The sequence below is a fragment of the Hyaena hyaena genome, unplaced genomic scaffold (assembly GCF_003009895.1).
Source record: "Hyaena hyaena isolate Hyena2069 unplaced genomic scaffold, ASM300989v1 scaffold_174, whole genome shotgun sequence".
Lineage (NCBI taxonomy): Eukaryota > Metazoa > Chordata > Mammalia > Carnivora > Hyaenidae > Hyaena > Hyaena hyaena.
In genome coordinates, this window is record NW_024080806.1 from 27,531 (window position 1) to 47,777 (window position 20,247).

Genomic DNA, 20,247 nt, shown 5'->3' on the forward strand with positions numbered 1-20,247 from the left:
AGCCGCGCGCTGACGTGGCGGGCCCACACTCGGACCCCGTGGCAGCGGGGACAGGGAGGGAACACGGCCACTTGCCATCTGTGCTCAGTGAAGAGCGTCTGCCTGCTGTGTCATCTAGAGACGTACGGGACGGGCCCCGGACCCGGCCGCAGGAAGGACGTCTGGAGCAGCACCGAGCGCGCTCTGGCTCTGAAATACGTACAGTGAGCAACGGGAGACGGTGGGAGGAGGGGAGGGCTTACCAGGCCGCCCTGGGTCACCCGGCCGTTCCAGACTTTTCCACGGGGCCTGGCTGTGACCACACGGGGTTTACAAATCAAGGCACATCGGTTTTAAAAAGGGCCCCCAGAAATCCTGTAGCAAAATGTCATTTAAAACCATGACTGAAGGAAACACAGGTAGGTAAAGATGCTTTTTATTTTTTAAATGTTTAAAATAAATACTCCATGATTTTAGTTAAAATAAGCATCTAGACCCATCAGAAAATCTTAGAACTATAATGTGTGCATCGTGGCATCAAATACATGCTCGGGATCGTCTGTTCCCTTCTGAGACTGAGGAGCTGAGTCCGACCAGCCACACAGAGTGATACATTTTATCACGTGTGTGTGTGTGGGGGGGGGAAACAGTACCTTTCCTCATCTTTCAAGTTAAATCAGCCCAGGCTCCGTTAGAGCAGCGGCGCCGGCCTCCCTGCCCGGCCCGCGCCCCAGCACAAACTATCTCAGGGTCCACGACGGGTCCTTGGCGATTTTCGCATTCTCGGGGCCGAGCAGGGCCAGGCTGCGTGTGCTCCTCCCAACGCCCAGGTACCTGGCAGGTGGGGGGGTAGGTCAGGGCCGTTCCTGCACCCGGACCTTCGGGGGCCACAGGCTGTACGCACTCGGCCACACAGCACTTACTGGTCACTCACGGTGACGAGATCCTCGCGGCTGACAGCAAAGAGCCGCTCCCGGTGCGCCTGCTTCAGCTCATCCGAGAGGCCATACAGGAAGTGGTCCAGCCCTGCGGGCAGTGGGGATGGAGAGAAGCCCTTACCCACGCTGCCCTGCTCCAAGGGGACCTGACGGACACGCTTCCAGCACACGTCAAGACCTCTCCCCAGGGCCGGGGGGTGCTCGTGTGCCCCCCCTCAAGCCCTTTAGCGATGGAGCCCCCCAACCCCGCGAGGGACAAGCCCGAGAGGCCCACGTGTGTGCGTCACTGAGGAGAGGACACGGCGGGGCTCAGGCCAGGGCGCTGTGTCTGCCAACATGGTTCGTCAGGAACAGCAAATACCTCTGTCTGAAGGGGCCACGGGGGCATCCACGGCGGAGAAGACGGACAGCTTGGCCTCGTCGATGTCCTGCTGTGTGAATCGCCCAGCCTTAGCCCAGTCGACAGCCTTCGCAAAGGACTGGAGTGTTTCTGTCGAGTGCGGATCCCTAGGAGGCCAGAGAGACTTGCACGCGGCCCACTTCACCAGCAGGTGTTACACATGGCCTCTGGTTCACGGAGAGGAGACCAGGTGGGCAGGGAACAGGCCGCACAGACGGGCACAGACATGCTGAGAATGTCTGGATAAAGCCCCTCTCTTCCTTAAGAAGCACCTGGAACGTCCTCGTGACCAGTGGGTGATCCCAGAGACCCCGCTCGGCCTACAGGGAGCCTTCCCGCTCTGTGAGCACAAGTCCCCTCGGCCTGCGGGACGTGGATATTCTAACCTGTGTCCTCAGACCCTCAGGAGCCCAGAAAGTCTCAGCTCACGTTCTCGGTAACTAAGTCTTCGTCTTGGGTAAGCACAGTACTTAAGCTAAAACGTTTCCCGCTAGCACTGAGACCGGATGCTGCTGGGGTGGTTATGCGCCCAGGAAGCAAGAAACAAGGGGAAGCACTTCTCTTTCAAAGGTTTGCCCGCGTGGAGAGCGGCCCTCAGGCAGGGAGCGCGGCGCACACTCACCGGTACGAGTAAAACGTGAAGAGCCCGTCGCGGCCGAGTCTGGCGCCCGCGCCGTACGCGCCACCCTTCTCTCGGATCTCCGTGTGCAAGAACTTGGCGGTCATGAGGCGCGCGAGGACCTTCAGACTGCAGTGAAGGATTAAAGACCACGAGTGATGGACGTGTCTCACGTGGCAGGAACACAAAGGAGAAAGAATGAATGGACGGGAGTGGCCCCCGCGACTTGAGACAGCGTCCAGGGGACTGGAGGTCCCATCCATCGGGCGAGCAGGTGGCCAGCCTCAGGGCTCGGGCACACCCACAGACCCTCGTTCATCTAAGCCCCATTCTGCCGGCTCTCACTCTCGCCCGAAACACGGGGACCCTCCTGGAGAAGACACGAGTTCTATCAATGGGTCCTCTGTTCCTGGTCAGAACCTAAGTGAGAGGCGGCCAGTGGCCTGGGCGAGAGCCAGAGGCTTCCAGCAAGTTATCTTCCCAGGACAGAGGGTGGCCACGCCCAGAGCCCTGGCCCTCCACACTAACAGGAGGCGTGAACAGGTGCCCCAGGACGGTGGTGGGGTTGCTGCTCGCCTCGTGGGCGCTCGGGGCCAGACCTGCGCAGACGGGGCCCCCACATCACCCCTACACATTTTTCAGTATTCCGTGTCACATGAGGAACACAAGTTCACAGTTGGGAAACTGTAAAGTACAAAGAATGGGGGAGATCTCGGTATCCCCCCACCCAGGAGCGCTTACAACATCTTTGTGCTTTAAGTGTACTCACGCGAGGAAGCGCGTGGCCCTGGTCTGCGTGGTTAGTGTACAGACCACAGGTCAGTTCCCACAGACGTGGGCCCACGCTGGCAGGACGGCTGAACCTCTCCGTGCCCGGCAGCAGCCCCGTGCCCCGCCAGGCGACCCCCCTGCTCTCTGGGCGCCCTCCCTGCCCTCCAGGCCCGCACCTGGCATGGTCAGGGTCTGTGTAGGGGGCGGTCCTCACGCATTCGCCCACGTGGTTCACGGGGAAGGGGAGCAGGAAGTGCGTCTTCATCTGGTACGGGTTGAAGGTAGGGTCCTGGGGAACAGGTGTGGCTGTGTTGGCTCACGGCCAAGGGCGGGGGGTGGACGCCAATCACTCCTCACAGCCCCCTGCTTTACAACGAAATATGCCGACCCCGACCCAAGGAACACAGTTCCTCAACTCGGAACGTCCCCCTGCACCGTCTCCACCCACAGTCCACCGTGTGACTCCACCTGTGCCTTCGTGTCCAGAAACGCGACATGTCCGCCACCTGTGAGGGGCCACACCCAGCCACGGCCCCCAGCAGAGTGGGAGGGCCACAGCGCCCCGCCGACGGGGCGGACGCCACCGCAGCCACCGTGCCACGGGGAAGACAGCAGGCCGGGAGGAGGCGGGGAGCGCAAGGCCCCCGGGGCGTGTCCCCCACACAAGCTCCTTCCAGGAAGGGCTCCTTCCAGGGTGACGGCCGTGTGTACGTACCGTGATCAGCTTCCTTACGACTCGGGGGCTGCCGATGTGTGTGCTTCCACCAGACGCACTGGGGACGGGCTTCTGAAAATACAGGGTTTCCAAGAGAAGTGAGAAAACTCGCGGACTCACCGGAAATCATCCAGGTCTGGTCACAAAGACACACACGTGCCACGTGACCTCAGGAGCAACGTGTTACATTAGCGTGACGTCTGTGCAGGTCCTTGGGTCGACCAGTCCTCACAGGGACACAGCGGAGGAGGGGCAGGCCCCCCTCTGCACAAACACCCCCGCTCAGGACACCGGGAGACCCGTCCGTGCACCACAGCCGCCCGCAGCACGGAGACCTGCCCGTGCGGGTGGGCTTCCGGCCGTTCTCACGCCGGCTCGGGGGATCATAACCCCACGGCTCTTCCGCAGCAGGAAAGCGCTCGCTGCAGAGGCTGAAGTGACAGGAAGGGCGCGCAGGAGCCAAGGCCAGACGGTGGGGCTCCGACAAGTCCTCCCGGGGCTGCCCCCGGGCAAGCTGCTCGACCCTGCTGTCCTCTGCTCCCTCCCCTCCCCCCGCCAGGACCTGCGCCCGGCCAGGCTGCCGCCCCGTGAGCGCACTCACCTCCACTACGCGCGGGCGCTCAGCTTTGCGCCCCGCCTCACCGCCACCAAGGCTTCCAACGAACTTGTCCACCGCCTTCTCGGCCAGAGACAGCTGCTGAGGCGTAGCGTTCAGGGAGCACCTGTTCAAAGAGCCGTGAGTGAGTAGGAGGCGCTACTGTAAAAGATGCAAGTTTTAGATTCATTACACTCTGTACAAACAACACAAAGGAGTGAATACGACTTTTCTACTTCTCATCTGGAACAACAGCGATTAACCTGTTCAAGAGAAGCAGCCGCACAGAAGTAATGGCTGCAGGCGCAATGGCCGCACTCCTGACCCTGACTCGTTCTCCCCACCCCTTCAGGAGAGCACGCAACACACCTCCTGCTACCGGGGCCTTCGGGCTTGCGTTACCTGAAGGAGGAAAATCTAAGCCACTGCCTAGAAGGGAAGTCCACAATTTGAAACCGTGAACTGGTCATTAAAGTGGAGAAGATGAAGTTGCCGAGGAATTACCAAGCTCTCCAGAAATACTCTCACATCAGTCCCCTAAGTTCCGCTGCACGTGCGGCCGACAGACTAGACGCTGTGGGTCTCCACCCCCGGGCCCTAGCCCTTCACGGGAGGTGCCGCCCAGTCAGCACGGACTGTTCCAGACGTTACACCAACTGTGCCAACAGTTGTCCGTTCCCTGCCACGAATACGCAAAGCAGCGTTTTATGGAGAAGGAAACAGAAGGTCCGAGTGGTCACAGTGCTTATGACACCTGCCCTCACAGGGGTGCCTGGGTGGCTCAGTCAGTTAAGCATCCGGCTTCAGCTCAGGTCATGATCTCAGAGTTCATGGGTTCGAGCCCCATGTCTGGCTCTGTGCTGACGGCTCAGAGCCTGGAGCTGCTTCAGATTCTGTCTCTCCTTCTGTCCTCCCTCCCCGTTTCTGCTTGCACTCGCTCTGTCTCAAAAGTAAATAAACATTAAAAAATTTTTTTGGAAAACACCTGCCCTTGCAGGGGTCGGGAAGCCTGCAGTGGCCCCCAAGGACCAACGGGGAGGACGCTGGGGAGCTCTACAAAGAACCAGTGAGATGCTGCAAACACAGCGTCAGTCGTTTAAAATCTCCTTTGTGCTCAGGGGCCTGAGGGCTCAGAGGGGGCTTCCCTCCCCAATTGGGCGCCTGCTCTCATGAGAGACGCTGTGGGCTGCTCGGCCCCCGCCAGCGCGCCTCCCCTCGGTCGCAGGGACCTCTTGCCTGCGGCACGTTTGCGGTTTACGTCTGGAACCTCCCTAGCCAGACATTTTCAAGACTGGGCTCTGCAGCTCTAGGGTTCTGGCAGCTCCCCCGCCCCCCCCCCCCCCCCAGCCTCTGCTCCGCTTGCGTGGGTTATTCCAGGGAAGGACGAGTTTAGGCTCCCGCCTCGCGGGGCACACGTCGGACGGCCGCGCTGCGGGGGGGTGGGGGGGGACGAGGTCTGCTGAGAAGCCGGCCGGGAGCCCCACCTCATGTGGTCTCGGTGCAGCACGTGCTTCCTGATGTGAGGCAGCTTCCGGAGGACGGAACCCACGTCGGCCATGTCTGCGATGCTCTTCAGGAGCCTCACCTGAGCCGGAGAAAGAGACCCTGGAGGCTGAACTGCGGGCAGGCCGCAGGCTCCCTCCCCGGTCTGGTAGCCAGACCCCTGACTTGAGAAACCGGCTGTGGGGGATTGGGGGTGTGGGATGCGCCTGTGAGGCTTGTGGGTGGGGGACGGGAAGAGGCGGGGGCGTGAGGAAGAAAAAGGTGAATTACGACAATTTTCCCTCCAAGACGTGACCACCCAGAGCGAGCTTTCCCGGGGCATTGAGAGTCTGGCCCCAGGTCACCTGGTCCATCCCGCTGAAGGTCTCCTGCAGGCCCCCCGCCGGCGTCAGGGTCTGGCTGGCTCTGACGGCCGCGTACAGATGCCCCGAGTCAGGCACGCCGTTGGACAGCTCCTGAGCGGACATCTTCACCAACACTCGGAAGTGCTCCTCTTCTTCAAAGCACGGGCTTCGGGGGCAAGAGCATGTTAAGTCCCTGGAGACCAACCACCCCAGTTTCGAGATTCCCGGAAAGTTAATTAAATGTTAGTTTTCAGACGAGGAGCTACAACACTCAGACGCCTGCCCCCCGTCCCCCGCCGCCGTCCCCAGGAGGAGGGTCTGGACAGTGACCTGTTGAATATGTCACCCCACAGCTGCATCATGTCTGGCAGGTTTCTATCGAGGCAGAAAGATGAAAACAGCACACCCTAAATCGTGAGAAAAGGAAACGAGGACTTAATTGAAGGGACAGAAAAACGTGCTGGAGCAGCGCCAGGAAGCGCCCCTCGACGCAGAAGAAACTGCTACCTGCTCGAACGTGTCCAGGTGCGAGTTGTCGGGGAGCACGTACGGGGACACGGCCATCCCCCCCGTCTTCAGCTCGATCTGCTGAGCCTGCTGTCTGTAGTCCAGAAGGCCGCAGCCCAGCCTGTCGCAGCAAAGGGGGGTTCCCAGCCACCTGCACCCCACCCCACGCAACGCCGCTTCCCACCGCTCGCACCCCGTTCCGGGCGGACGCGAGGTGTGCGGGGACTCCACTCAGCGGCGCCACGCCCCCCTGGCACTAAGCACAGGATCCTAAGCCCCGCTTTTGCAAGGACGGCCTCCCCTGGGGTGTTTCCTTCCTTCTAAAACGTTCTGGCCCTGACTTCAGGGCTCAAGCGTTGCGTCTCAGAAAGGAGATGTGGAAAGCCAGCCTCTGTGAGCTACGAAGTCCCCTCAGCACGGGTGAGGCCATGGGAGGGACATCCTCACTCTCCCCCCGGGGGAAAGGACTTCAGGCACGGTGACCACCGTGAGGCCCCCCAGAAGCGGCCGGGCCGTGAAGGACACGCAGCGGGGCCGTGTCCGAGGGAGGGCAGAGAACGCGGCAGCGGTCAGCGGTGTCCGCCCGTGACCTCCGCCAGGTGCACGGTCCCGCGTCCTCTGGATCCTGCCCAGGAAGCTCACAGGCCCCGGCCCACTTGCTGTCGGGTTTTGTTCCCCGGACGGACGCCCCGGCACAGGGACAGAGGTGCTATGGCCCTGCCACGCCGGGCCACCAAGACCCGCGGAGAAGCAGGCCGTGGGGGCATAATCTCACATCCACCCGGACGCCTGCTTTACAAGGGGTCACAGCGGTCTACAGCTCAGTAGGGACCACACGGCCAGGTCACCCCCTCCTCTGTGTCCGACGTACTTCTGCTTTCTGATTAAGATCTCATTCTTCACAATCATAAGAGGAACTAAGACATGTCTTTACTTACCTACCTAACACTAGGGGTTTTCCAAATTAAAATGACTTGCTAAAGAGCAATTACTGATGTAGTGAAACAAATTAAATACGTGTATGTGCAGAGACCTGACTCTGTGACCTCACGTGAGCGCCAAGGCCCGAGACCTGACTCCATGACCACTGGCGCGCCTGAACGAGACCCTTACTTGGTGAGGACGCTGCAGAAGAGGGGCACGTAGGGCCGGAGCTCCTCGGGAAGGGTGTGCAGGCTACAGAAGGCTCTGAAGTACACCACGCCGTTGGTGGGCTGCGCACAATACTGCACGGGGGTCTCGCCGGCTGCAGGGACAGAAGGCAGTGACCTTGGGAAACTCATCACTCTTGTCTTGGGTAATATTTAAACGCTGGTGCTTTTCAAGGGTGTTTAAAATTCACATCAGCAAAGGCTAATCTCCTTCGAGGTGAAACTGTAAGTTCTCTGCGCGGAAGAAAGCCACCTCTGCCAGGCCTGGGACGGAGGGGGTGCTCCTCGGCGCCTGCAGCTCTGCACCCCTCCCCCCGCCCCGTGCGGCCTCGGGGGCTGGCAACGCCCAACCTCCTCCCTCGCCCGTCCCACGTGCCCCCCGCCACGAGGTGCCACGACCCACCGTGCATGTGGCACCCCAGTGCCTCGGGGCACCAGTGCTGCGCTACATCTAAACGGGGGGGGGGGGGGGTGGCGCGCATTCACCGACAACCTGTGATTTACCTTCACCAACTCTTCTAATGACCTTAGTGGACCTCGCTGATGAACTGAAACTAGGGGAGCATGAAGACGTGGGAACGTTAACCCTGCCTCCCAGAGGCCTCCTCCGAAGGAAAGATCTCGTTTATGCGTGTGCGTGCACACACACACACACGCACGCACGTGCACACCCACTACAGGGCCGTAGTAAACACAAGGAGCCATGTTAAGAACAGAGAGAAAGTGAGGGTGCTTCTCAAGATCAAAGTGACCCCATGACCAAGTGCATGGCCCAAATACGGACTCCTCAGGGCACGTGCTCCCGTGAGCCCACGGGCAGCAGAGCAGGAGACGGGAAGAAGCTGCAGGGGCATCACTGCCCGGCCCCCCTCGGGCCCCCAAGCGGCCTGTCGCCTCCCCCCGCCTCTCCCCACCTCTCCCCAGCGGGGCTGTGCACCAGGGTGCTGGTGTGGATACAGAGCCAGGCCACAGCCGCCCACAGACCTGCCAGGGCCACCTCCAGGTGCGTCAGTGGGATGGTGGGCTCGATGTCTGACACCTTCAGTGCAGGCAGGCAGCATGTGTCCTGAGCTTGGCTCTGCTGAGTCTGTAACTCCAGGCCTATAAGCAAGCGGCGTGAGGAACATTCAGGGCAGGGGCTGGAAGGTGTGGCGACCCGCCACACGGCCCGCAGGCTTCCCAGTTTGCTTGCTGCCGTTTCCAAGCAAACCCAACTCCAAGCACCACCGCTGTCAGGGAGGCCAAGCTTTCCTAAGTCCCTCCCCCTTCCCCACACGTGAAGGAACAGCTGTGCTGCGGGCCGGGCTTGCTCAGTCTCCCCTCCACCCCACCAGGCTCTGTACTAGAGAGCCTGAATGCTCAGCCCACTGTTTTCAGACCATCAACCCAATCCTTACTGGATGAGAAATTCTAGCTTTTGCACCTTAGTCTCCTGCAAGCTGCGCCAACCTGAGCGCAGTGCCTGTGCAATCTCGCATTTCACACGCTCTCCAAATGCTCAAGCACACATTTTCTGGGCCCGATCTCTCACAGATCCGGTAAGAGGGGAGAGACCCTTCCTCCCTGGAGTCATAGAACCGCGCTGCCCGTCAGGGCGGGAACCCCAAACCACGCTGCCTGTCAGGGGGGAACCCCAAACCGCACTGCCCGTCAGGGGGGAACCCCAAACTGCGCTGCCCATCAGGGCGGGAACCCCAAACCTCACAGCCCATCAGGGCAGGAACCCCAAACCTCACAGACCATCAGGGCGGGAACCCCAAAGGCTGGGCATCTGTGCCTGGAATGGCACACTAGGGAAAACACTGCACGGTTTCAAGTCCGTCAAACAGCTTCATCTCCCACGGCAGTCTGAGCTGAGAGGACCTGGCCCCTGTGTCTACCTCCGAGGTCCCGACCCCTGACCGTGGGCTGCCCCGCACAGGCACGGGACTGCTGCATCTGGCCCACAGCACTCACCCCAGGAGACGCTAAGGAGCAGGCTCTTGGCAGCTTTCCGCAGGCTTTTCCAGCCCCCCCGACTGGGTGTTACCTCCATCAACTGCTGGCTGACCCCTGGCCCCCTTACCCCTCGACACTGCTTAGGTCAGCAGGAGCTGAGGAGCCCACCCTGTTCAGTTCTAGGGCCTCCCACCCCCGTCCTGAGCTGCACCCCCAGACCCACTCCCCCAGGGTTCCCCGGTTGGCCAGGTGACAAGCTCCTGATGGCGGGGCTATGGCCCATGACCAGTGACACAGACACCCCAAAGTGGAAGGCTGTCCAGGTTTTAGTGAGCCAGTCTCCCGCCCCCACAGTGCTCACTGTGCTCACCTACAGCGGAAACTCAACACGTACACCGCTCTCACCGGAGTCCACATCTAAGATGTACTGACCAGAAACCCCCCTCACGTGCTAGCACCACGTCTGACGTGGTGGAACCACGCAGTGGTCTGTAAGCACAGTTCCACTCACACGGGGTGTGGACCTGAGCACACGGGATTTCTCTAGAACCAAGCCCACCTGTGTGGCGGGGCAAGAGTCTGGTAAGTCGGGGCTCTACTGTGTTCTGTTGCTCAGGCCCACAATTCTGCTCTGTGCTACACAGGGGCTTTCGTCAGAGACGGAAAGCGAGCGGGACGGACTGCATCCAACTAAGCTTCTTCACAGCAAACTGTCAACAAAATCAAGCAGTCTACAGAATGGGAGAAAATATCTGCAAATCACCTCTGATAAGGGGTTAATATCTAAATACATAAAGAACTTGTACAATTCAACAGGGAAAGCATAAATAACCTGACTAAAAGCGGGCAGGGGATTTGCATAGCCCCTTCCCTAACAAGTCATGCAGATGGCCAAGAGACCCGTGAAGAGCAGCTCGACATCCATCACCAGGGAGACGCAGATCAAAAACACCTCATCCCTGCCAGAGCAGCTGCATGCGGGGGAGGGTGTGGAGCGCAGGGAGCAGTGCCGGCGGGGGCGGGGGGTGGTGTGGGGGGTGCAGAGCCTGGCGCGCTGCTGGGAGGAGCCCAGGGTGGTGTGGCCACAGTGGAGACCAGACGGAGGTTCCGTTCTATCACTGGACCGAGCAACTCTGCCTCTGGGCAGTTAACTCAAGAGGAAAAAGCCTAACTTGGAAAGGTGTCTGTACCCCCATGTCTGTTACGGGGTCATTCACGATGGCCAAGACCAGGGAGCTGCCTAGGTGTCCGCAGTGGAGGAAGGCGTGTATGTACAAGGGCTTACGTAGAGCCATAAACAGATGTCTTGCCATTTACCAAAACACAGAGGGCACCACGCTTAGTGACAGGAGTCCGAGAGAGACAAACACGTGTGATCTCACGCACATGTGGCAACTGAGAAAGCAAACACCAAGCTCACGGTGACGACAGACTGGTGGGTGGTGTGTGAGGAATGGACACAGGGGGACAAGGTACACACAGCATGAAGTCACAGCACGTGCGACACAGCTCGGGGACTCCAGGGGAGAAGGCGTGCTGCACGTGTGAAAGCGGCTAAGCCAACAGACCTCATGGTCCCCATCACAAGCTGCAGCCGTGCGGGGACGGGTGTGGACTAGCTGCCCTGTGGTCGTTTTGCAAGATGGGCAAATATCGACTCACTGTGCTACACGCCTGAGGCTACAATAATGTACCAACCGTACTTGCTTATGCACTTATTAAACCGATGGAGCAGACTGTCCTCAGATGGAGAACATGCCAGCTGACCTTACCCAAAGGCCAAGCGATGAGTTATATATCAATTTAAAAAAAGAAGATGGACTTGTCCAGTGGCACTCATGAAACAGAAGCGATTATTCTATTACTCACGATTAGCTGGCTGCATTTATGAAGAGCTTATAACAGCTGTAGGTAAATCCAGAACCCTGAGATCAAGAGTAACGGCTTACATGCTGAATCGCTTTCACTAGACTACATCGCCTGCACCAGTGCCTGATAGGTAACCTGACAGCCCTCACACCATCCCGGCCACCTGCCATTCTGGTGGGGTGGGAGGGGTCGGTGCAGACTGTGTATCTACTTTGATAGATTTCATTTATTCGTATAACTTACAGATGATAAAATCCACAGTTTTAAAGACCTAATTCAATAAATTCTACCAATGCATAAAGTTCTACGATCATCACATTGTGATGTCATCTCCGTCTGCCACAAAGTCCCCTCCTGGCTCCTGCGGGAGGCTCCCGGCCCTCACTTGCCTTGCCTCAGTGTAGTTTTACCATTTCTACAGTGTCGTGTACAAGCCGCACTGGGCAGGCGCGGTTTGGGCCTGGCTAGTCTCACTCAGCACAATGCATCTGAGCCCCATTGAAGCTGAGTGTGTCCATACTTTGCTTCTCATACGGCTGAAGAGTATTGTCACCGCGTGGACACACTGTGTTGATGGAGACGTGGGCTGTTTCCCGAAATGTGCTTTCATTTCTTTTGGGCAAATCATCTGGAGCAGACCGCTGGGCTGTAGGGCCAGTGTGTTCAGCCCAGGAAGGGACCAGGTACCCGTCTGTCTGCACCCAGGCCTGTGCCCCCTGGCCCCCCGCAGTGCGTCATGATCGCAAGGAGTATGTTCCAAGCTCCCCAGCAGATGCCCAAAACCGTGGATGAAGCCAGACCCCAAACGTACTTACCCGTAACCAAGTTCAATTCATAAACTCAGTGCAGCAAGACTAACAACAACTAACGATAACACAGAACAGCGGCGACAATACGCTGAAATGAAAGTCACATGAATGTGATGTCTGCTCTCTCTCAATACATTCCTGTGCCGGGGAAGCGACAAAATGCCTACGTGAGAGACTCAGGCACGGTGACACAGCTCTGAGGGCGCATCAGGAGAATATGTTCGTGGCCCGCGGTGACCACAGGTCACGGGGGGCTGGGGTGGGGGACGGCTGTGCCTCTTCTCCAGTGCCCTGCCTTCCTCATCCACAGGATGAGGCTTCTGAGGACAGCCATCGTACTGGGAGAGAAGCCGTCACACCCACTGTGACCTCTGTCACCGCCCGATAAATATGCTAGCTGAAATGGCACTCGCCTCCAACTACCTGCTCATTTCACGAAGTTCACGGGGGTTGGGGGAAGGCTGGGGAATGGGGATGAAGTTAAACATCTGACCTTTTTCATAGATCTGCTGCTTGTCTTTCGGGGAAAGAGAGTTGACCTTTTGCTTTAGCTTTTCCATCTCCTTCTGTGTTTGTTTCTCGGAATACGTGTGATCGGCTCTCATTGACAAAGTCAGCTTATGCGGATTGTCCTGCAAGAGGCACAGCAAGAGAAGACAAGCTGAAGCAAGATCTCACTGGAGCCCAACCCGCTGACGAGCCGCTGGCTGCATACACGGGCCAGCGGTGCAGCGGCCGTTCTGAAGAGCCACGACAACAGAATGTGCCTCAAAGGTGGTCCTGCAGAAAGTACACAAGCCACGGAGGCCCTCAGCCGTCACCCTCACCAAGTCGTTACTGTGTGATGCACACGCGCTGCTGTTACCGCTACCGGGTGCTTATGTTACAGTTACTCTGTCTAAACCAGAAACCTATCAATACTGAACATCCTCTTTACACCTTACTTGCACGTTTTCACATTATAAATCTTTTGACTTTAGCCTAAAGAAAAAATAAAAGAAACTAATGTAATGTTTATCTAGACTTCTCAAAGATTAGAACTAAATTCTTCAGGATTCTGTCAATTATGAGGACATAGTAGATATCCTCCTAAGGTCCACCTAAGGTAAAAACGATTGATTATTTAATGTGCTTCTCACATGCAACAACTAAACGCGCGCGCGCGCGCACACACACACACACACACACACAGCTGTAACACTAGAGGAAAGGGGGCCACACTACAATACAAAGTTTATACACAGTAACCTGCGGTAGCAGAGATGCCAGTTCGAGTGGCAAACCTATGCCCTGTGTCCAAAGTATGTGCACATGGCACAACGGAGCTGCCCTTCACTACACACACAGTGCAAGCCCCGTGGTAGAGCCTTCTGAGTTCTACCACACTCATGACAATCTTCCAGGGAACACACACCAAGTGCAAGCCCCAAAGCAATGCACACAAATGAGCATCAAAAGAATCCATCATAAAAGGAAAATACCAACATTTAGCTGATTGTTCTTGTATTCTTGACAAACAAAAGTCAAGGCTTCACAGGGGTGAATTCTACCAAACATTTAAAGGGTCAACATCTACGTTCCTCAAATTACTCCAAGAGGCCAGTAACCCTGATGGCCTCAAATACAAAATCCTCAGTAAATTACCAGCAAACCACATTCAACACTAACATTAAAATGACTACTCACTGATAGATGCAGAAAAAGCATTTGACAAAATTCAACATAAGTTCAATAAAAACCACCAACAAAGTGGGGTTAGTGGGAACATACCTGCATGTGAAAAGGCCACATGCGGCCAACCAGGAGCTAACATCACACTCAAATGGGGAAAACCTGAGAGCTTCTGCTCTAAGATCAAGAACAAGACAAGAACATCCACTGTCACCACTTTTATTCCACACAGTCCTGCAGTTGGTCAGGTCCAAGTAAAACTGTCCCTGTTTGCAGATGACATGATACTATACAAAGAAAACCTTAAAGAACCCACCCAAAACACTGTGAGAATAAATGAATCCAGAATGTTAATAGAAGATATTGGCGGTTTTTAAACATGTCAAAACGTAGTAGAAAAAGAAATTAAGAGAACAGTTCCATTCACGAGTACACCAAAAAGAATAAAATACCCGGAAATAAACCTAAGCAAAAAGGTGAAAGACCTGTGCTCTGCAAACTAGGAAACACTGATGAAGGAGACAGTAGACAATACACACATGGAAAAGACAACGGCGCTCATGGACAGGAAAAACTCACACTGTTAATGCCTACACTACAAAGCACTCTACAGATTGAGTGTAATCCCTATTAAACCACCAACAGCATTTTCCACAGAACTAGAATAATCCTATTAATTTCTACGGAATCCAGAAAGACCTCAAAGAGCCAAAGCAATTTCGAGAAAGAACAAAGTTAGTCATACCACAATCCTAGATCTCAAGATTTATTCCAAAGCTGTAGTCATCAAAACAGCATGAGGTCAGCTGGGAAGACGGTGGAGGAGGGGGGCTGTCCCAGCGACACAAGGAGAAAACACTCACATCAGAGTACGTAACCCAGAGAACGATCTGGGGACTGGCAGAATAGCCCCCCTCCAGGTAGAGGCCGCACTGAAGATGGCAGGAAGGGAGAGAAACAATCCATGGCCGTCCATGGCAGGGAGGGAGCAGGTGACACAGAGAAGGGTGGAAATACACTATCACCCTGGGAAATCCCCCACTGGGGAGGGTGAATCCCCTCAATACTTGGCTTTGAAAACGAGAGGAGCTGAATTTTGTGAGTGCTTACACCCAGTGGGACATAAAGCCTGGAATTTTATTTTATTTTTTAGTATTTTTTATTTGCGAGAGAGTGAGTGTGTGTGCAAGCAGGGGAGGGCCAGAGAGAGGGGGACAGAATGTTAAGCAGGGCCCATGCTCAGCACAGAGCCCAACATGGGGCTACATCCCATGAGCCTGGGATCATGACCAGAGCCAAACTCAAGAGCTGGATGCTCAACTGACTGAGCCACTCAGGCGCCTGAAGCCTGAAATTCTTTTTAAAATGTTTGCTGATTTTGAGAGACAGAGAGCATGAGCAGAGGAAGTCAGAGAGACAGGGAGTGAGAGAATCCCAAGCAAGCTCCGCACTGTCACACAGAACCTGATATGGGGCTCAATCTCACAAACTGTGCTATCATGACCTGAACTGAAATCAAGAGTTGGATGCTCAACCAGTTGAGCCACCTAGTGCCCCCTGAAGCCTGGAATTCTAAAAATCAGCATAAAAGGATGTTAGTAAGTGGAGTCCCTGTCCTTAAAGAGACAGCACACCAAGAAGTCCCTGCAAATACAGCACTTTGAGAAATGCCAGGGGCAGACCGGAAGGAGAGTAGTCTGCTCACAGCGAGGCCCAGAGAAACAGGGATCAAGGGAGAACCCTCCAGGAACAAGGAACTGACTGGTACCATTTTCCTCTCCTGTCCCCAGCACAAACAATGGCCACCCGTGGGAACTTGCAGCACACTGACACTCCTTATGAAATTGGCTTGCACCAAGCCATGCCTCCCCACTGCTTGTGGGGGGAGGGGATCTGTTCTTCACAGTCACACTCACCTCAGCCCTGGCACTGCAGGCCCCTACCCCAGGACCGGCACAAACCCTGCCAACACTACATCTCTGACCCACGTGTTTTGAAGGACCTCAGTCTCAGTGGCAGCGGGGGAAGGACTCAAGCAAACCAGTGCATATCTTGTTAAACACGTCACATACCTGCTGGGAAGCAAATACTACCCACAAGGCAGAGGCAGCCTCTGCAGACAAGCGGACTGAAGGAAGAAGAGGCCAGGCCCAACAGCAGGACACACAACACACCTAGGAGACACCTCCTGAAGTGCCAGGCCCTGGGGAGCAGGGGACACTGCTGGGCACAACAGGGCATCTGCATCAGGTCACTACTGTTAAGAGCAAGACAGGGGTACCCAGGTGGTTTAGTCGGTTAAGCTTCCGACTGCGGCTCAGGTCATGATCTCACAGTTTGTGGGTTCGAGCCCTGTGTCGGGCTCTGTGCTGACAGCTCAGAGCCTGGAGCTGCTTCAGATTCTGTGTCTCCCTCTCTCTCTGCTCCTCCCCTGCTCATGCTCTCTCTCTCAGAAATAAAATAAAAACATTAAACTTTTTAAAAAAAAGAGCAAAACAAGTAGCTCACTTTCTAAACACATGGAAACAGACATAGAGTTGAACAAAATAAGGAGACAGAGTAATATGTCCCAAGTGAAAAGAAAGGACCAAACCATAGCAAGGGACAAGTGAAGCAGATAAAATAAAAAATACAACTGATGGAATAAACAGCAGACTAGATGAAGCAGAGGAACAAATTAGTGACCTGGAAGACAGAGTAATGGAAAGTAAACAAGCTAAACAGGAGAGGGGGAAAATTATGCAAATTGAGAATAGTCTTAGGGAACTCAGTGATTCCCATCCAGCAGAGAAACATCTGCATCACAGGGATCCCAAGAGAAGAGACAGAAAAGGGGGCAGGACATTTATTTTAAGAAATAATAGTTGAAAACTTCCCTAATCTGGGGACGTTAACAGATGACAGATCCAAGGGGCACAGAGATGCCCCTCTGACCAAAACCAACCCAAGGAGGTCCACAGCAAGACACACAGTAATTAAAATGGCAGAAAGTAGTGATAAAGGAAAAGTCTCAAAAGTAGCAGGAGAAAAGAAGACATTACACACAAGGGAAATCCCCATAAGGCAATCAGTGGATTTTTCAGCAGAAACTTTATAGGCCTAAAGGGGCTGGAATGATATATTCACAGTTGAAAGAAGAAAACTCTGCAGGCAAGAATACTCTATCCAGCCAGGCTAATGTTCAGAACAGAAGGAGAAATTAAGAGTTCCTCAGAAAATGAAAACTAAAGAAGTTCATGACCACTAAGCCAGCCCTGCAAAGAAGTATTAAAGGGGCTCCGAGTGAGGAGACAATAGTGTGATTATGAAAAGAAACACAAATACAGTAAAAACAAGTGTTTGTGCAAAAATCTGTTAAGGGACTCATAAAATAAAAAGCTGTATAATATAATACCACATACTTAAAAAAGTTTTTTTTAAGGTTTATTCATTTTTCAGAGACGAGACAGAGCATGAAGGGGGTAGGGGCAGAGAGAGAGGGAGACACAGAATCTGAAGCAGCTCCAGGCTCTGAGCTGTCAGCACAGAGCCTGATGGGGGGCTCGAACCCGTGAACTGCAAGATCATGACCTGAGCCGAAGTCAGATGCTCAACCGACTGAGCCACCCAGATGCCCCCAACACCACATACTTAAAACGTGCAGGAGAGAGATGTAAAGAATGGGTCCATATTTAAGGGACCAGTAAACTTAACATAGACTGCTAAAAGGAGAAAACGTTATACACAAACCAAATGGGAACCACAAATCAAAAACCAGTAATAAACATGCAAAACACAAAGAAAAAGGAATCCAAGTATATCACCAAAGGAAGTCAACAAACTATGAAAGAGCACAAGAAGGAAGGATCAGAGAAAATCTATAGAAACAGCTGCAAAACAAGTAACAAAATAGCAGTAAGTACAAACCTAATGGTGTAGAAAATGTTGGGGTTCGGAGCCGATGGCCAAGAAAGAATTCGTGAGGTGTATTTGGTGCAAAAAGATGCTTTATGAAAGCACAGGGGCGGGTCGCATGGGCAGAAAGCTGCACTGGGGTTGCGACGACTATGTACCTTCAGGTTGGGAGGGGTCAGAGAAGCAGAAACCTCCAAGGTATTCTGGAGACAAGGTTTCCAGGACCCTGAGGGGACGAGCTACTGTCAGGAAAAGGCCACTTACTACTGTTTGGTAAAACCTTGGTCATGAGACCTTTCAGATGTACATCAGTAGGCCGTATGCTTGGGGAATGACTACTGACATGTATTTGGCAGAGATACAGTAAGTTTTCAAAGTTATTTTTATATTTAAAGCAGACTCACAGGATCCTGGAGGTCAGGATAATGTCAAGCTAAAATTGCCTTTTGCCCTTTAGCAAAGTGTCACCATCGAGGTAGCTGAGCTCCTAGAGGGAGGTCACTCTGCCTTTGTCAATGACGGTCAACGGGCTGTAGGCAGTAAGGGAATTTAGTTCTTCACTTGCCTTTGTTTCCCACATCACCTATCAAAAATTACTTTTTTTTTTTTTTTTTTTTTGAGAGAGAAGTGTACGCATGCCTAAGTATGGAAGGGGCAGAGAGAGAGAAACAGAGAGAGAGATCTCAAACAGGCCTGCCCAACACAGGGCTCGAACTTATGACTGTGAGATCATGACATGAGCTGAAATCAAGAGTTGGACACTTAACCAACTGAACCACCCAGGTTTCCCCACAATTACTTTGAATATAAACAGACTAAACACTCCAATCAAAAGATACAGGGTGACAGAATGAATAAAAAAAAGAAATAAGACCCATCTATATGCTGCCTACAAGAGACTCATTTCAAACAGAAAACACCTGCAGATTAAAAGTGAGAGGACAGAGAAACACCTATCATCCAAACAGAGGTCAAAGAGGTCAGAAGAAAGCTGGGGGAGCAACACTTACATTGGATAAAACATATTTTGAAACAGACTATGACAAGAGATAAAGAAGATCACTGCATAATATTAAAGGGGACAGTCTAACAAGAAGATATCACAACTGTAAATATTTACACATCTGATGTAGGAGCACCCAAATACATAAATAGTTAATAACAAATATAAATGACCTAATCGACAATAATACTAGTAGGGGACTTTAACATCCCACTTACATTGATCATCAAAACAGGAAATCAACAAGAAGAAATGGCTATGAAATGACATACTGGGCCAGATGGATTTAACAGATATATTCAGAACATTCCATCCTAAAACAGCAGAATACACATTCTTTTCAAGCGCATGTTGAGCAGTCTCAATCACATAGGAGATCACAAAACAAGTCTTAACTAGTTAAAAAAAAAAAACAAAAAAAAACATACACCACAATCAAGAGAGATTTATTCCAGGAATGCAAGGGTGGTTCGATATTTGCAAAGTAACCAGAATGACACAGAACGTCAGTAACAGAAAGGACAAAAACACAAGACCATCCCAACAGATGCAGAAAGAGCATCTGGCAAAACACAGTGCACATTCGTGATGGACCCTCTGTGAAGCAGGGTTAGAGGGAACATGCCTAACATGATAAAGGCCTCAGAGGAGAAACCCACAGCTAATATCATACTCAGTGATGAAAACTTCAGAGCTTTTCCCCCGAGGGCAGAAGGAGACAGAGATGTCCACCGTCACCACGTTCAGACTTCAGCACGGCACTGTAAGTCCTCGCCTTCAGAGCAATTAGATGACAGAAAGAAAGAAAAGGCATCCGAATCGGTGAGGAAGAAGTGAACTATTTATGGTGCCATGCTACCATATACAGAGACCCCTGAAGACTCTACAGGAAACAACCAGAACTAGTACATGAATTCAGCAAAGCTCCAGGATACAAAATCAGCGCACAGAAATCTGCATTCCTATATACTAATAATAAAGCAACAGAAACTGATATTAAGAAAACTATCCCATTTTCAACTACACAAAAAACAGTAAAATATCCAAGAAAACACTAAAGAGGTGAAAAATCTATGCTCAAAAAACTATAAATATGGATTAAAAAATATTAAGATGACACAAACGAAGACATTCCATGCTCAAAGGCTGGATAAAAACAAAGTGTTAAAATGTCTATACCACCCAAAGCAGTCTACACATTTAATACAATCCCTGTTCAAATGCCAAGAGCATTTTTCAGAGAACTAGAACAAACAATACCAAAATCTGTATAGAACCACAAAAGACCTCGAATAATCAAAGGAACCCTGGAAAAGAAAACTGGAGGCATCTCAATTCCAAACCTCAAGTTACATGGCACAGGCAGGAGTAATTACAGCATCATGGTGCTGGCATAAAATAACCAAGAAGAGACGCTTCTCCAGAGATGACAGACGGCCCAGAGACACAATGAAAAGATGCTCAACATCACTCACCACCAGGGAAACGCAAATCAAAACCAATGAGATACTACCTCACAGCCGTCAGAATAGCTGGGCTCA

The 20,247-nt window shown here is 53.3% G+C and overlaps 1 protein-coding gene across 3 annotated transcripts in view; it reads right to left on the reverse strand.

The window, feature by feature from the left end:
• Positions 1–398: 398 nt before the first annotated feature.
• Positions 399–20,247, reverse strand: part of PITRM1 (pitrilysin metallopeptidase 1) — a 39,914-nt gene continuing 20,065 nt past the window's right edge. For 2 of the 3 annotated variants that reach the window (XM_039240366.1, XM_039240365.1), the window contains 14 exons: positions 12,632–12,770; positions 8,507–8,623; positions 7,485–7,617; positions 6,372–6,492; positions 6,195–6,271; positions 5,865–6,030; positions 5,502–5,602; positions 4,024–4,144; positions 3,423–3,494; positions 2,884–2,996; positions 1,940–2,065; positions 1,279–1,424; positions 903–1,005; positions 399–813 (listed from right to left, as the gene is read on the reverse strand). In XM_039240366.1, coding sequence (XP_039096297.1) covers positions 720–813; positions 903–1,005; positions 1,279–1,424; positions 1,940–2,065; positions 2,884–2,996; positions 3,423–3,494; positions 4,024–4,144; positions 5,502–5,602; positions 5,865–6,030; positions 6,195–6,271; positions 6,372–6,492; positions 7,485–7,617; positions 8,507–8,623; positions 12,632–12,770 — 1,629 coding nt within the window. In that variant the 3' untranslated portion in view covers positions 399–719. Of the gene's footprint in view, positions 814–902; positions 1,006–1,278; positions 1,485–1,939; positions 2,066–2,883; positions 2,997–3,422; positions 3,495–4,023; positions 4,145–5,501; positions 5,603–5,864; positions 6,031–6,194; positions 6,272–6,371; positions 6,493–7,484; positions 7,618–8,506; positions 8,624–12,631; positions 12,771–20,247 lie in introns of those variants that run through there. The other variant, XM_039240368.1, reaches the window with a different exon arrangement.